The following is a 15,986-nucleotide window of genomic DNA, read 5'->3' on the forward strand; positions in this document are numbered from 1 at the left end:
AAACCTATACAACACGTAAAGGTTTTTTTTTTTTTTTTACTATTCCAAATACTGTAGGCAGTTATAACACAATGGTAAGTATTTGTTTATTTAAACATAGAAAAGGTAATGCATTGCACTATGACATTGTGGTGGCTATGACATCACTACATAATAGGAATTTTTCACTTCTGTTATAATCTTACCCACCATCGTAAATGCAGTCTGTCATTTACCAAAATGTCATTGTGTGGTGCGTGACCATATTTCTATTCTGTATTTTCTAGTAATAACATTTGAATATCATGATAATCATAATGTATATACTTTATATCCTGCTAAATAATTACCTGTTGGATTAATGGAGTGACAGAAGTTTGTCAGGGTGGTGCCGATAACTGAGAAAACCAGATATCAAGATGTTTTATAACTCTGATCAGAACTATTAAGTATATCTGAAAGACTGGGAAACCATCTTTAAAGTATACTGTTTTAGAGGGGAAAAAAGAAATCAGAGTCCTTCCTCAGTTCATATTCAATTACTAGATGGATTAAAAAGGTAAATAGAAAAATAAAAATTTCATAACTCTTAGGAAAATATCAAGGCATTCCTAGTGGACTCCAGCCCTATCTCGCCAGACTCCACCAGTGGCTAAAGTGGAGCAGCTGGGATTAGATGCACTTCTAGTTCAGACACTTGTAGACATTATGCTGCAGAAACTGTAAGTTGGATAAAGCAACACAGAAAAGAGTCAGTCAGAGAAAGGAAAATAACGAGTGACTTAATGACTACAGAAGTCGTAATAGAAAACACAGATCTTCACCGAGCTTCCTTTGGAAGCAGCCAAAGGAGAAGTGTTTCTCACTTGTGAGAACTTAGGAAAGAGCTGCTCCATGCTCTTGGTGTGGCCCACACACGTTCCTTTCACAACCTGGAATTCCTGCTGTGGCATTTCTTTCCCTGGATCAGTTATATAAAAAAAAAAAAAAGAGGAAGAGTCAGTGGACATGGTAGAATTTTACAGTTGAAATTTGAAAAACAGACACTTCAACTCCAACATGTAAAGAGCTTGGCAGTCATCACTCACATCCAAAAAGCAAGAAAAAACCTGAACAAATGAAAGTTCAATGACTTTTAGACCCAGCAGAGAATTGAGGTCACAGGACAAACCACCACTCTGGAATCTGGACAAGTGGTATGAATACAATGGATCATAACCAAGATCAACTGACCTGGATCAGGAGTTGCCGAAGCCATAACATTTTTTTTTCCAACCCCTCTCCCACCTTTTGAAGCCGTAACATTTAAATGAGAATTTTGACAAATGACTGGTGGCTGAGCGTGGGCTAGCTTGAAAGTGAGAAACTCCTGGGGCCCAGTCTTAGGAGGACCTCCCACTTCCATGTTTTTTGCCTGTAGGATCCTCACCAGCTTCTCACAGTAAAAATTGGAGAAAAATTGTTTTGGGGTAGTGAGAGAAGAAAAGTAACCATTTTGATATAGGCCCAGAACATTCTATTCTCCTTAATGAAAGAAATACTCGCTCCAAAGGAAATGTTACCAGAGCTTTTTCTGTCCTGAGGAAAATGTAGATAGCCAACACTAACCCCCTCTAGCCTTCCTGTTTCCTGGGGGAGAAAAGAATAAAAAAGCTAAGAAAGCCTAGCACTGTGGCCCACATCTGTAGTAATCCTAGCACTTTAGGAGGGCAAGGCAGGAGGATTGCTTGAGGCCAGGAGCTTGAGGTTGCAGTGAGCTATGTTCAGGCCATTGCACTCCAGCATAGGTGACAGAGTGAGACCCTGTCTCTTAAATAAAAAGAAAAATTACAGTATTGAGAGAAAAAAACCCACCAACCTAGACTTCTGTATCTAGTGTGATTAGACTTCAAACACGAAGGAGAAATGAGGACTTTCTCAAATAGAAATTGAGGGAATTTGTCACCAGTAGACCTGCCTTGCAAGAAACATTAACAGAAGTTTTTCGAGGCCAGGCGTGGTGGCTCACGCCTATAATCCTAGCACTTTGGGAGGCCGAGGCAGGCAGATAGCTCAAGATCAGGAGTTTAAAACCAGGCTGAGCAAGAGCAAGACCCGTCTCTACTATAAATAGAAATAAATTAATTGGCTAACTAATATAGAGAGAGAAAAAATTAGCCAGGCATGGTGGCGCATGCCTGTAGTCCCAGCTACTAGGGAGGCTGAGGCAAAAGGATTGCTTGAGCCCAGGAGTTTGAGGTTGCTGTGAGCTAGGCTGATGCCATGGCACTCACTCTAGGCTGGGCAACAAAGCAAGACTCTGTCTCAAAAAAAAAAGAAAAGAAAAGAAATATGGAAGAATCTTGGTCATTGTCGCTAACAGTTTAGCTTAATAAATGTCATATTTATCACCCTTAACAAAGCATATTAACATATATGTTTGCTTTTAAATAGGCACGTAGAAGTCCAGGTGTTTGGTGATCACCATGGCAATGCCGTGTACTTGTTTGAAAGAGACTGTAGTGTGCAGAGGCGACATCAGAAGATCATTGAGGAGGCCCCAGCGGTAAGGACCTTGTAAAGAAATTTATAAGCTTCTCTGTCCAGTTGACCCTTGAACAAGGTATGGGTTTAGCACACCAACCCCCCTTGAAGTCAAGAATCCATGTATCTTTTGACTCCCCAAAAGCTTAACTGCTAATAGCCTACTGTTGACCAGAAGCCTTCTCAATAACATAAACAGTCAATTAACACATTTTGTATGTTGTATATATTATGTATTGTATTCATACAATAAAGTAAGCTAGAAAAAGAGAAAATATTATTAAGAAAATCATAAGGAAGAGAAAATATATTTACTATTCATTGAGGGGAAGTGGATCATCATCGTCATTCTCATCCTCTTCCCCTTGAATAGGCTGAGGAGGAAGAGGAGGGGTTGGTTGGCCTTGCTGTCTCAGGGATGGCAGAGGCAGAAGAAAATCTGCATGTGAATGGATCTTCACAGTTCAAACCTGTGTTGTTCAGGGCCCACATGTAGTGTAAACTTTATTCACTCTGATTTTCTCATCAGAAAGCTGTGAAGCTGGTGTATCCAATCCCCCAAAATCCTGCTGGACAGCTACTTCCCAGTAGTAATATAATGGAAAGCCCTCCTGCAGTGTTGGCATGAGGAGGGGGTTGATGTTCTAGGGGTAGACACAATAGGGCCAGGTTCCTTCTGGATAGAATCTGGGAAAATCTGCTCTCATCTAAGTAGCTGACTTAGAGTGGGCAGCTTACCTCTCTTATAGTGAGGTTTCAATGAACGTTTTAATTGTAATTAACTAAATTTAATTACAGGAATGGAATGGTCTGATTAGTTAAATGTATTTTTTATGGAGGCGACTCTTTTGTTTTAACTATTATGCTATTTCAGATGTTCCTAAAATATATTAGTCATCTTCCTGCTTTAGTGGTCATATTGTAGAGAAAAGAGAGTTGCTTGTTTGGCAGGTTTTGCTTCCTTAATGTTAATTGTTTACATCTCTTTGAGCCTTCCTCCTGATTGATTAGGTTATTATCTGGGTCAAGGCCTTCTACTAGGACTACCTATTTTTTTATTTGTATTTTATTTGTATTTCTTTGGAACCTGCTACTGCCGTGGGTTTTGCTCAAGATTATGTACATGGTTTTTTTTTCGATACGTTTTTACAAAAAGGCAGGGATCTGAGGTTTCTCGTTAGTATGTTATTCATATATTGTATTCAAAATTAAATTTCTGTTGCAGAATATATTACATCAGTTGAAGTCAATGTCAACAATAATGACAGTAAACCTTATTTCAAGCATTGCTTACTTAAATGTATATCTGTGGAGCACTGTTTTAAAATGTTAAAAACTTTGTTTACTTTTTGATAAGATTTCTTTTTATGAACCTTTCTTATTAACTTGGGGTCTCCAGGGATCTCATTATTCCAAGGTAATCATTAGGCATATGACTCAGATTGCTCTATCATCCTTAAACAAAATGAGGATTGTTGAAAAATTTTCCTATTGATACATGTGAATTTTAAGTGAACATATAGTTATGAAAGTTGTCATGTAGGTACAGGAGACAAAGATATGTGATTATTATGCTGAGTATAGCTGCAATTCATAGAAATTACGAGCAGAACCATTCAACTATGCCATAGTGGTATATTGACAGTTAAACTGATACAGGACGGTATTTCTTGATAAGGTGTGTAACGTTAGCTTTTTATCCTTACGTTTTTAATGCAATATTTGATGCATAGAACTATTAATATAATGTAGTCATACATCACTTAATGATGGGAATACGTTCTGAGAAATGCATTGTTAGGCAAGTTCATCATTCTGTGACAATCGTGGAGTGTACTTACACAAACCTAGATGGTATAGCCTACTATATACTTAGGCTTTATGGTATAGCCTAGTGCTCCTAGGCTACAAACTTGTACAGCATGTTACTGTACTGAGTCCTGTAGGTAATTGTAACATAATAATAAGTATTTGTGTATCTAAACATAGAAAAGCTACAGTAAAAATATGGTATAAAAGATAAAAAGGGTACACCTATACAGAGCACTTACCATGAATGGAGCTTACAGAACTGGAAGTTGCTCTGGGTGAGCCAGTGAGTGGTGAGTGAATGTGAAGACCTAGGACATTACTACACACTACTATAGACTTTATAAACACTGTACACTTAGGCTACAGTATATTTATTAAAAATATATTTTCTTTAATAATAAATTAACCTTACCTTACTGTAACTTTTACTTGATAAACTTTAATTTTTTTTTAACTTTTTGACTGTTGTAATAATACTTAGCTTAAAACATAGACACATTATACATCTGTATAAGAATATTTTCTTTCTTTATATCCTTATTCTATAAGCTTTTTCTTTTTTTTTTATTTTTTATACTTTTTTGTTAAAAACTAAGACAAGACACACACATTAGCCTAGGCCCACACAGGGTGGATTATCAATTTCATTGTCTTCCAGCTCTATGTCTTGTTCCGCTGGAAGGTCTTCAGGGGCAATAACATATATACACACACACACACACACACACACACACACACACACACACAGGGAGCTGTTATCTCCTATGACAACAATGCCTTCTGGAATATGTCCTGAAAAACCTGCCTGAGGATGTTTTACAGTTAACTTTTTTTTTTGTAAGTAGGAGTATGCTCTAACATAACAATAAAAAAAATAGTGTAGTAAATACACAAACCAGTAACATAGGCATTTATTATCATTATCAAGTATTATGTACTGTACATAATGTATGTGCTATATTTTTATAAGGCTGACAGCATAGTAGGTTTGTTTACACCAGAAACACATAAGTAATGCATTGCTCTACAATGATGTTATAATAAGTACGACATCACTAGATAATAGAAAATTTTCAGCTTCATTATACTCTTATGAGATCACATCATATATGCAGTTCTTTGTTGACCAAACCATTGCTATATGGCACCTATTTTAGATTTTAATGGAAATTTCAAGTAAAGCAAACTACTAATGGAGATTTATTTTAAATATTTTTTTGTAGCCTGGTATTAAACCAGAAGTAAGAAAAAAGCTTGGAGAAACTGCAGTCAGAGCTGCTAAAGCTGTAAATTATGTCGGAGCAGGTATGTTAAGATTTGCTTCTAATAGAAGAGATGAAACAATCCTTTATTTACATTTCAGAAGACTAGAGAAACATAGAGCTTTAAATCAGTGGCTTTCAAGCTGTTTTGATCATATCCATGGTAAGAAATACATTTTATATTGAGACCAAATATGTACACTTAGGGTTTGTGTTTATATACATATATATTTGAAATAAACAGTTTGCTAAATATTACTTATTTTAATTATATATGAGTTTTGCTATTTTCTATTCTGTTTCAAAATAGCCAGGTGCAGTGGTGTGCACCTCAGTCCCTGCTCCTCAGGAGGGTGAGGCAGGAGGATCACTTAAGTCCAGGAGTTCTGGTCTGTAGTGCACTCTGCCAGTCGGGTGTCTGTGCTAAGTTTGACTTCAATATAGTGACCACCCTCTCCCCTGGGATCAGGGTACCACCAGGTCAGATACAGAGAGGGTCAAAACTCTCCTGCTGACCAGTACTGGGATCACACCTGTAAATAGCCACTGCACTCCAGCCTGGGCAAGTATAAGATGCTAGCTCTAAAAAAATAAATGAATAAAATAAAATAAAATAATGAAAACAGTATGTTGATTTTTTTTGCTTATTTTTTAGTTGATAAGCTTTATGTTTGAGAACAGTTTTAAGTTCATAGCAAAATTGAGCAGAAAGTGCAGAGTTCCCATTTACTCCCCTGTGCCCCACCCCTACATACAACCTCCCACACTGTCAACATCCCTGCACCAGAGTGGGACATTTGTTACAGTTGATGAACCTACACTGACACATCATTATTGCCCAAGTCCATGGTTTACTTTAGGGTTCACTCTTGGTGTTGAACATTTGTGTGTTTTGACAAATGTATAATATGTATCCACCATTGTAGTATCATATGGAATTGTTTCACTATCCTAAATATCCTCTGTGCTCTGCCTGTTCATTCCTCCCTTTCCTGTAAACTCTGGCAACCACTATTATTTTTATAGCCTCCATAAGATATCTTGGTGGCTATGTTTGGATGCTAAGTTTTGGTAATTATAAATAAAGCTGCTATAAACATTTTTGTACAAGTTTTTGTGTGGCCATAATTTTTCAGTTCATTTAGCTAAATGCCAAGAAGCATGATTGCTGGATCATATGGTAAGAAAATGTTTGGTTTTAAAAGAAACTGCCACACTGTCTTCCAAAGTGGCTGTACCATTTTGCATTCCAACCAGCAAAGAATGAGGGTTCCTGTGTTCCAAATCCTCACCAGCATTTGGTGTTAATCAGTGCGTTGGGATTTTGGAAATTTGGTATCTCATTGGTGTTTCAATTTGTACTTCCCTAATGACTTGTAATGTTAAGCATATTTTCATGTGCTTACTTGCCATCTGTATATCTCTTTGATGAAGTATCTGTTCAGGTCTTTTGCCTGTTTTTTTAACCGGGTTGTTTGTTTACTTTTTTTTTTTTTTTTTTTTTTTTGAGACAGAGTCTCACTCTGTTGCTGGAGCTAGAGTGCCATGGCATCAGCCTAGCTCACAGCAACCTCAAACTCCTGGGCTCAACCTCAAGCCATCCTTCTGCCTCAGCCTCCCAAGTAGCTGGGACTACAGGCATGCGCAACCATACCCGGCTAATTTTTTTCTATATATTTTTAGTTGGCCAATTAGTTTGTTTTTATTTTTAGTAGAGACGGGGTCTCGCTCTTGCTCAGGCTGATTTCGAACTCCTGACCTTGAACGATCCACCCACCTCAGCCTCCCAGAGTGCTGTTTGTTTACTTACTATGCATTAGCAAGGATATTTTCACATGATAGCATCTAGGTCTCAGTCCAAAATAAAGGCGAAGTAGACTGAAAGTCTCTAATCCCCACCACTGGGTCTCAGAAAGAAAAGAAGTTGGAGAGAATCGTTCTCCCCACAGCACTGGGTCCAGCCCTCTCCTCCCCAGCCGTCAGCCCTGTCGTTTACTCTCACATTCAATGACCTCGTTTTCACATGATACTCAGTTCACAAAGCCCATCAAGTAACTGTCATTTATTATTTCATCAAATAGATTAGTGTGTTCTTTACCGCGGGCCTCACCAATTTATATCATATCTTCATACCTTTTATCTCATACTTGTTTATCTTCTACTGTTTCCGTAGACCCCTGTAAATAGCCTAGGCCCATGTCCCTACTTAGCTGGTTAGAAGTTAAGTGATCCAATTCAATGGTCATATTACAAATGAGAGAAATTAGTAGAAGCAGCAGAAATAAGAGTTTCATTTGAATGTCCCTCGGATTCTTTTTTTCTTCTTCATTATCATTGTTTTGACTGATTATAAAACATAACACCAGGCACTAAAAAAAATGTTTATACAAGTCAAAAATGTATCAAGTACAAAGTAAATTGCCTCCACCAATAACCCTCCTCTTCCAGAGACCATCATATACAAATATATTTTTTGTATATAATACAAATACATAATATAATGTAATATGTATATAATATATTAATGTAGTATATGTATGTAGTATATTAATATAATATGTAATATTTATGTAAATACATAAATGTAATATAAATGTAGACATAAATATGAACATGTAAGTGCAATAATATTAAATATCCAGTTCTGTATTTTCTTTTCACTGAACAATATATTACAGATGTCATTTCATGTCAATAAACAGAACTTCACCCTCCTATTAAACAGCCACTGAGTATTTATTCCAATCTGGGGGTATATCATAATAATTTAAATAATTTCTTATTAGTGGAATATATCTCATTTCCCATTTTTCACTCTTATTAATGAAGCTTAGATGAATAAATTTATAAATATACCTTTGAATATCTTTCTGATTTTATCCTAAGAGATCACTTAGTATAAAAAAGATGAAAAAGAGATCACTTCACCAAACGGCATGAACATTTTTAATTTTGAAATGTATTAACAATGTGCCTTGTAGAAAAGTTGATCCAACACACCCACATTCTCACAAACACTACATATGATCAATATTTTTTATCTTTGACAAACTGATAGATAATTATCAAATATAATTCTTTCAGGTACATTTCTTTGTTAGTAAAATAAAATATTTTCAGATGACTTTCATTAATATTGTAATGAAATCTAATTTTTTTTTTTTTTTTTTTTTTGAGACAGAGTCTCACTTTGTTGCCCAGGCTAGAGTGAGTGCCATGGCGTCAGCCTGGCTCACAGCAACCTCAATCTCCTGGGCTCAGCGATCCTACTGCCTCAGCCTCCCGAGTAGCTGGGACTACAGGCATGCGCCACCATGCCCGGCTAATTTTTTGTATATATATTTTTAGTTGGTCAATTAATTTATTTCTATTTTTGGTAGAGACGGGGTCTCGCTCAGGCTGGTTTCGAACTCCTGACCTTGAGCAATCCACCCGCCTCGGCCTCCCAAAGTGCTAGGATTACAGGCGTGAGCCACCACGCCCGGCCAAAATCTAATTTTTAAGGTAAAAATTCTTCACATTATTTTACAGATTGAAACTATCCCTCAATTTATTGGCTTCTATCCACATTTATCACATTTATCATGATATTAAGAAATCATTCCCATTTTACAGATGAAACTGAGTCCAAAAATAGTTAAATAGATGGCTGAAAGAGAGTAAATAGTTGACAAATATCTTAATGCTACTTCTTAAAAAAAAAATGAATGGAGCATACTCTGTGCTCTAGACAGGATGTAGAAAGCAGAAAAAAGCTTTTGGAGATCCAACCGAGCTGAACCAATTCAGAGTCTCTTAGAGTAGGACTAAGTGGTTACATGAAAAATAAGGTTTTTTGTTTGTTTGTTTTGAGACAGAGTCTTGCTCTGTTGCCTGGGCTAGAGTGCCGTGGCTTCAGCCTAGCTCACAGCAACCTCAAACTCCTGGGCTCAAGCGATCCTCCTGCCTCAACTTCCTGAGTAGCTGGGACTACACGTGCGTGCCAGGATGCTGGGCTAATTTTTCTATTTTCAGTGGAGATGGGGTCTTGCTCTTGCTCAGTCTGGTCTCGAACTACTGAGCGCAAGCAATCCTCTAGCCTCAGCCTCCCAGAGGGCTGGGATTACAGGGGTGAACCGCTGCGCCCAGCCTTTTACTTTAAATCTGTTTCATTATGCAGACATTTAAGGTTATTGTTGATACAGTTTGATTAGTATCTACTATATTTGTTACTGTTTTCTCTTTGTTCCTCTTGTTCATTGTTCCTATTTTTGTCTTCCATACTTTTTCTGCCTTTCCTGGGTTTTTGTTTTCTCTAAGACAAGGTATCACTGTATTGCCCAGGGTGACCTTGAACCCCTGGGCCCAAGCAATCCTGCTTCAGCTTCCTGAGTAGCTGGGAATACAGGCATGTACCATGCGCTTTTGTGGTTTTAATTGACCTTTTTTTATGATTCCATTTTCTTTCCTTTCTTGGCATATCATTCACAGTCATATGCCACCTAATGACATTTTGATCAATAATAGACCACATATACTATGGTGGGCCTATAAGATTATAATGGAGCTGAAAAATTCCTATCACCTAGTAACATCGTAGCCATTGTAATGTTCATAGCATAAAACCTTGCCTTTTCTCTGTTTAGATATGTTTAGACACACAAATACTTACGTTATGTTATTAAATACAATTGCCTACAGTATTCAGTGCAGCAATATGCTGTACTTGTTTGAGGCCTAGGAACAACAGGCTATAGCATATAGCCTAGGCATGTAGGAGGCTATATCATCTAGGTCTGTGGAAGTACGGTTTGTGATATTCACACAGTGATGAAATCACCTAAAGACACATTTCTCGGAATATATCCCCATCATTAAGCAATGCATGACTGTACATTACCTTTTATAGTTTTCTCAACTGTAACTGTAGTTTGTAATGAACATTCAGAACTAATCAAAGTCCACTTTCAAATAAGATATCACTTCTCAAGAAGTGCAAGTGCCTTGTAATAGCAAAATATCCCTGATTCCTCCCTCTTGTCCTATCATTGCTATCATGCATGTCATTCACACATGAGCATACACATGTAAGCATACATAATCAAATACATTGTTGCTGTTGCTCTTTTGAACAAACTGTTATCTGTTAGATAGGTTAAGAATAAGAAAAAGAAGACATTTTACTTTACCTTTACTTATTCATTCTCCAGTACTCTTCCTTTCTTTACATAGCTCCAAATTCTGACCTCTATCATTTTCCTTTTCTTTGAAGAACTTCTTTTCACATTTCCTACAAGGCAGGTCTTCTAACAATAAATTTCCTCAGTTTTTGTTTGTCTGAGAAAGTATTTATTTCTCTTTCACGGTTTTTTCATTATTTATTTATTTATTTATTTATTTTTGAGACAGAGTCTCACTCCATTGCCCTGAGTAGAGTACCATGGCATCAGTCTAGCTCACAGCAACCTCAAATTCCTGGACTCAAATGATCCTCCTGCATCAGCTTCCCCAGTAGCTGAGACCACAGGCGTGTGCCAACACGCTCAGCTAATTTTTTCTTTCTTTTTTTTTTTTTAGTTGCCTGGCTAATTTCTATTTTTTTTAGTAGAGATGGGGTCTCGCTCTTGCTAAGGCTGGTCTCAAACTCCTGGCCTTAAGTGATCCTCCCATCTTGGCCTCCCAGAGTGCTAGGATTACAAGCATGAGCCACCACACCCAGCCTCTCTTTCACTTTTGAAAGATAATTTTGCATGATACAGCATTCTAGGTTAGTGAGTTTTTTCTTTCAACACGTTAAGTATTTCTCTTCACTCTCTTCCTGTTTGCATGGTTTCTAAGGAGATGCGGCATATAGTTTTTATCTTTGCTTCTCTGTAGGTAAAGCGTTTTTTTCTTCTAGCTTCAGTTAAGATTTTTCTTTATCTTTGATTTTCTGAAATTTCAATGTGTTATGCCCAGGGTTTTTTTGTTTGTTTTCTTGTTGGTTGGTGGGGGAGCATTTATCTTTCTTGGTGTTCTCTGAGCTTTCTGGTCTTTGTCATTTGGTTTCTGACAACTTGAGGAAATTCTTAGTCATTATTGCTTCAAATATTTCTTCCGTTCCTTTTTCTTCTCTTTCTGATGTTCCCATTATGCATGTGTCATACCTTTTGTAGTTGTCCTGCAGTGCTTGAATATTCTGTTGTGTTTGTTTAAGTCTTTTTTTCTCTTTGCTTTTGAGTTTTGGAAGTTTCTGTTTTCATATTCTTAAGTTCAGAGATTCTTTCCTCAGCCATGTCCAGTCTACTAATGAGCCTCTCAAAGCATGCTTCATTTCTGTTGCAATGGTTTTTAAAACTCTAACATTTCCTTTTGATGTTTTTAGAATTTTCATCTCTCTGTTTAACATTATCCATCTATTCTTGCATATTATCTTCCTCTTCCATTAAAGCTCTTAGCCTATTAATCACAGTTTATAATCTTCCTAGTCTGATAACTCTAACATCCTTGACATATCTAACTTTGGTTCTGTTTCTTTTTTCTTTTTTTTTGAGACAGAGTCTCGCTTTGTTGCCCAGGCTAGAGTGAGTGCCATGGCATCAGCCTAGCTCACAGCAACCTCAAACTCCTGGGTTCAAGCAATCCTCCTGCCTCAGCCTCCCAAGTAGCTGGGAGTACAGGCATGCGCCACCATGCCCGGCTAATTTTTTCTATATATTTTTAGTTGGCCAATTAATTTATTTCTATTTTTAGTAGAGACATGGTCTCGCTCTTGCTCAGGCTGGTTTCGAACTCCTGACCTCCAGCAATCTGCCTGCCTCGGCCTCCCAGAGTGCTAGGATTACAGGCGTGAGCCACCGGCCCAGCCTCTGTTGTTTATTAATTCTCTTTAGACTCTGTTTTTTGCCTTTTAGTATGCCTTGTAATTTTTTGTTGAAAGGCGGACGTGATGTAATGGGTAAAAGGAGTTTTGGTAAATAGATCTTTTGTAATGTCGTGAGATGTCGGGGGAGGGGAAGTGTCCTATAGTCCTGTGATCACAGTCTTAGGTCTCCATCTTTGCTGAGCCTGTGCTCAGACTATGCACTTCACCAGTGCTTGTCAGTTTGTTTTTGTTTTGTTCTCCCTCACCCCTTAGGTGGAACAGGATGTCTGGAGGGAATTGGAATGGCACATTTCCTTTCCCCCAGTCAGGTTAGACTCCAATAAAACCCAAATAGTTTAGGCTCTGGTAAAATAATTTCTTCTGAGGACAGTCCTGGTTAAGAAGAACAGAATGTTCTGGTGTATCTCAAAATGGTTTCTTTTCCCTGGAAGCATGAGGAGATTTTTCTCTGATATTCATTGTGAAGACCTGGTGAAGTATGGTGGTCCTCCTGTGACTGGGTCCTCTTGCAGTTTTTAACTGAGTTGTCCACACTGAGCTGCCAGCAATTGTCTGTTGCAGTTCAATCTTCTGCTCATGGAATCTACGTATCTGCCTGTCTCTCCAATTTGGGGGGCAGTAGTTTGCTTACCTGATTTCTCTGACAATCCTGAGAAGAACTGTTGATTTTTTTCAGCATGTTGCACTTTTTACTTGTTGGTAGGATGGAGTGTCAACTTTTAAGCTCCTTATATGCCAGATCAGAAACCAGCAGTCTTCACTTAACTTGATTTTTAAATCCACTAATGAATTGTAAGTATAGTTTGAAAAATTGTTTCAAGTTATTAATATATTCACTTTGGGCTAAGGTGAAATAAACACAAAAGACTACAAACAATATGATTCCATTTCTATGAAATTCTAGAAAAAACTATCATGACAGAAAGCAGATGAGTGGTTGCCTGGATCCTAGGGTCTAAGGAAGGGAATGATTGCAAATGGGAAAAATGGAACTTTTGGGATGATGGAAACGTTCTATACGTCCATTGTTGTAGTGGTTACATGATTGTATTCAATTGCTAAATTCAACACACCTACACCTAAAATAACTATATTTTATTGTCTAAAATTAAACCTTGATAAAGCAAGAAGAAATTTTGTAGAGTTTAATAGAATGTCAATAACATTAACATAAGGTTTGGCTGCTGAACATTCCTTCAATGGGTCACCAGCAAAAGGAACTTTAAAGGAAACTTGGATCCAAGAGTCCACAATCAGAAAAAAAATGTTGACTTTTTCTCCATGGTGTTAAGGTGAGATCGGATGTCATGGTGTGAGGCTCCCATGGTCTTAATACTCTGATGCAGTAGCACATGGTCCAACCTTGTTCTTACTGCTACAGCAGCTGACACTGATTCATAATTTGGGTTTACCATGTGCTCACAACCCCAAATATACTTCTCCATTGCTAATTTCATGCAGCTCCCTATTTTTGACTGAGATTCATTTGCTGCTGCAAAATGTGAGATGTTTTCTTCATGAAATGCAAGATGTTACCATTGAATGAAGACAGCAGTAAAACTAAATGTAATATAGCATACAAGGTTTTGATTTGCTGCTGATTATTATATACTGTTGAAATGTGACCATTGTGTTTTCTCTTTTAGGAACTGTGGAGTTTATCATGGACTCAAAGGACAATTTCTATTTCATGGAAATGAATACAAGACTGCAAGTAGAACATCCTGTTACTGAGATGATCACAGGAACTGACTTAGTGGAGTGGCAGCTTCGGGTGAGCATTTTTTTTCCATAAAAATAAGTTTTGAGGCTGGGCGAGATGGCTCACGCCTGTAATCCTAGCACTCTGGGAGGCCGAGGCAGGCGGATTGCCTGAGGTCAGGAGTTCAAAACCAACCTGAGCAAGAGTGAGACCCCATCTCTACTATAAATAGAAAGAACTTAATTAGCTAACTAATATATATAGAAAAAATTAGCCGGGCATGGTGGCACATGCCTGTAGTCCCAGCTACTTGGGAGGCTGAGGCAGTAGGATTGCTTGAGCCTAGGAGTTTGAGGTTGCTGTGAGCTAGGCTGACGCCATGGCACTCACTCTAGCCTGGGCAAGAAAGCGAGACTCTGTCTCAAAAAAAATAAAATAAAATAAATAAGTTTTGAGAATAGGTTACCTTCTGACCTCCTAAAACAGGTATCATTTTGGACAGGGTTCAATTAATGGTGGCTCTGATGAGGACAGGAAAATGGGAGGTGAAAAGTGAAGCTACATTTCATACTATGACTTTATTGGTACTTTAGGGACTTGAATTACTAATTTGTTACTAATCTTCAGTTCCCCTCAGGCAAGGGGCAGGCAGCAGGCAAGCTGCCATCACTGAGGCTTGCTTGTGACCACATCATCTCAAGGCCAAAGCCTCATGATCTACCTAAGGCCACTGCATTCTGGGCCATGCATCATTAGATTTTAGCGATGCTAGCCAAGTTGAAATTGAAATGGGCTAAGGCAGACTGGGAATGAAGAGCTAAGCAAATGGTCTAGACCAATAGAATCATCCATGGAAAATGCCTATTTACCAACTGTTGCCAGCCCATGATAAATGCTCATTCAGAACAGCCATTAAAGGTAAATGTTTAGAAACTTTTTAAAGCATTTTGACATTGCTGTAACATGTCTACTGTATTTTTCCGACATGTCAGTTCATAGCTGTTCTTTTGCTATGGATAGTTTGAAAAGCACTGGTATAAACTAGAGTTCCACAAAGCTTATTTCTGCAAATATTAATAATAATAGCTTAGTCTGTTTTTGTTCTCTCTAGTGAAAATAATAGCTTTACCCTCACCTTTTTCTTAGTATGAAAAAAATATTAAGTAGTATATATATTCCTGATTTCTGTTGGATTCTTGAATCTAAACTGGTTTTTTTCTATGGTATGATTTTCCATGGTATGCTGAAGTCTTTTTTTTTTCTTTTTTTCTATATATATTAGTTGGCCAATTAATTTCTTTCTATTTATAGTAGAGATGGGATCACACTCTTGCTCAGCCTGGTTTCGAACTCCTGACCTTGAGCAGTCCGCCCACCTCAGCCTTCCAGAGAGCTAGGATTATAGGCATGAGCCACTGCACCTGGCCTGAAGTCTTGGTTATTTTGATAATTTCATCTTTTCAGAACTGTGGACAATAATGTGATATTCCTTTTGTTGGTTCCTTGGGGATGATCAGTAGTTTTAATTGAGCCAAAAGATTCTTCTGGGCCTCTATAGCCTTAGGAACTAATGAAAATCAGGTGTATCAGGTTAATAAGTTAGTAAGTGTCAGGAAAAACTGTAGATTTGGAAGCTTCTGGAAAGAGTGTTTATATTTCCAGAATTCAAGGAAAAGGAGGATATTTTTTCTGAAGCAGTAAACCAAGAAAGTCTAGATTTTGAAATCATGGAGGATAAAAGGTTTCTAAGGATTGAGGATAGGGAAAGCTTTTGGACATTAGGAAAACCAACAGAGATTTATTTCTGAAACTCAAGAAATCGGAAAAAGGCTCTTTAGAAAGCAAAGTAGGCTTTTATCATCTG

General features: G+C 37.6%; 1 protein-coding gene across 1 annotated transcript in view; it reads left to right on the plus strand.

The window, feature by feature from the left end:
* The window catches only part of MCCC1 (methylcrotonyl-CoA carboxylase subunit 1), a 56,587-nt gene that overhangs the window by 15,734 nt on the left and 24,867 nt on the right, over positions 1 to 15,986 (plus strand). The window contains exons 8-10 of the mRNA XM_076003611.1: positions 2,413 to 2,524; positions 5,538 to 5,619; positions 14,067 to 14,194. Of these exons, the coding sequence (XP_075859726.1) occupies positions 2,413 to 2,524; positions 5,538 to 5,619; positions 14,067 to 14,194 (322 nt within the window). The remainder of the gene's footprint in view (positions 1 to 2,412; positions 2,525 to 5,537; positions 5,620 to 14,066; positions 14,195 to 15,986) is intronic.

Source organism: Microcebus murinus, chromosome 1 (genome assembly GCF_040939455.1).
Source record: "Microcebus murinus isolate Inina chromosome 1, M.murinus_Inina_mat1.0, whole genome shotgun sequence".
Taxonomy (NCBI): domain Eukaryota; kingdom Metazoa; phylum Chordata; class Mammalia; order Primates; family Cheirogaleidae; genus Microcebus; species Microcebus murinus.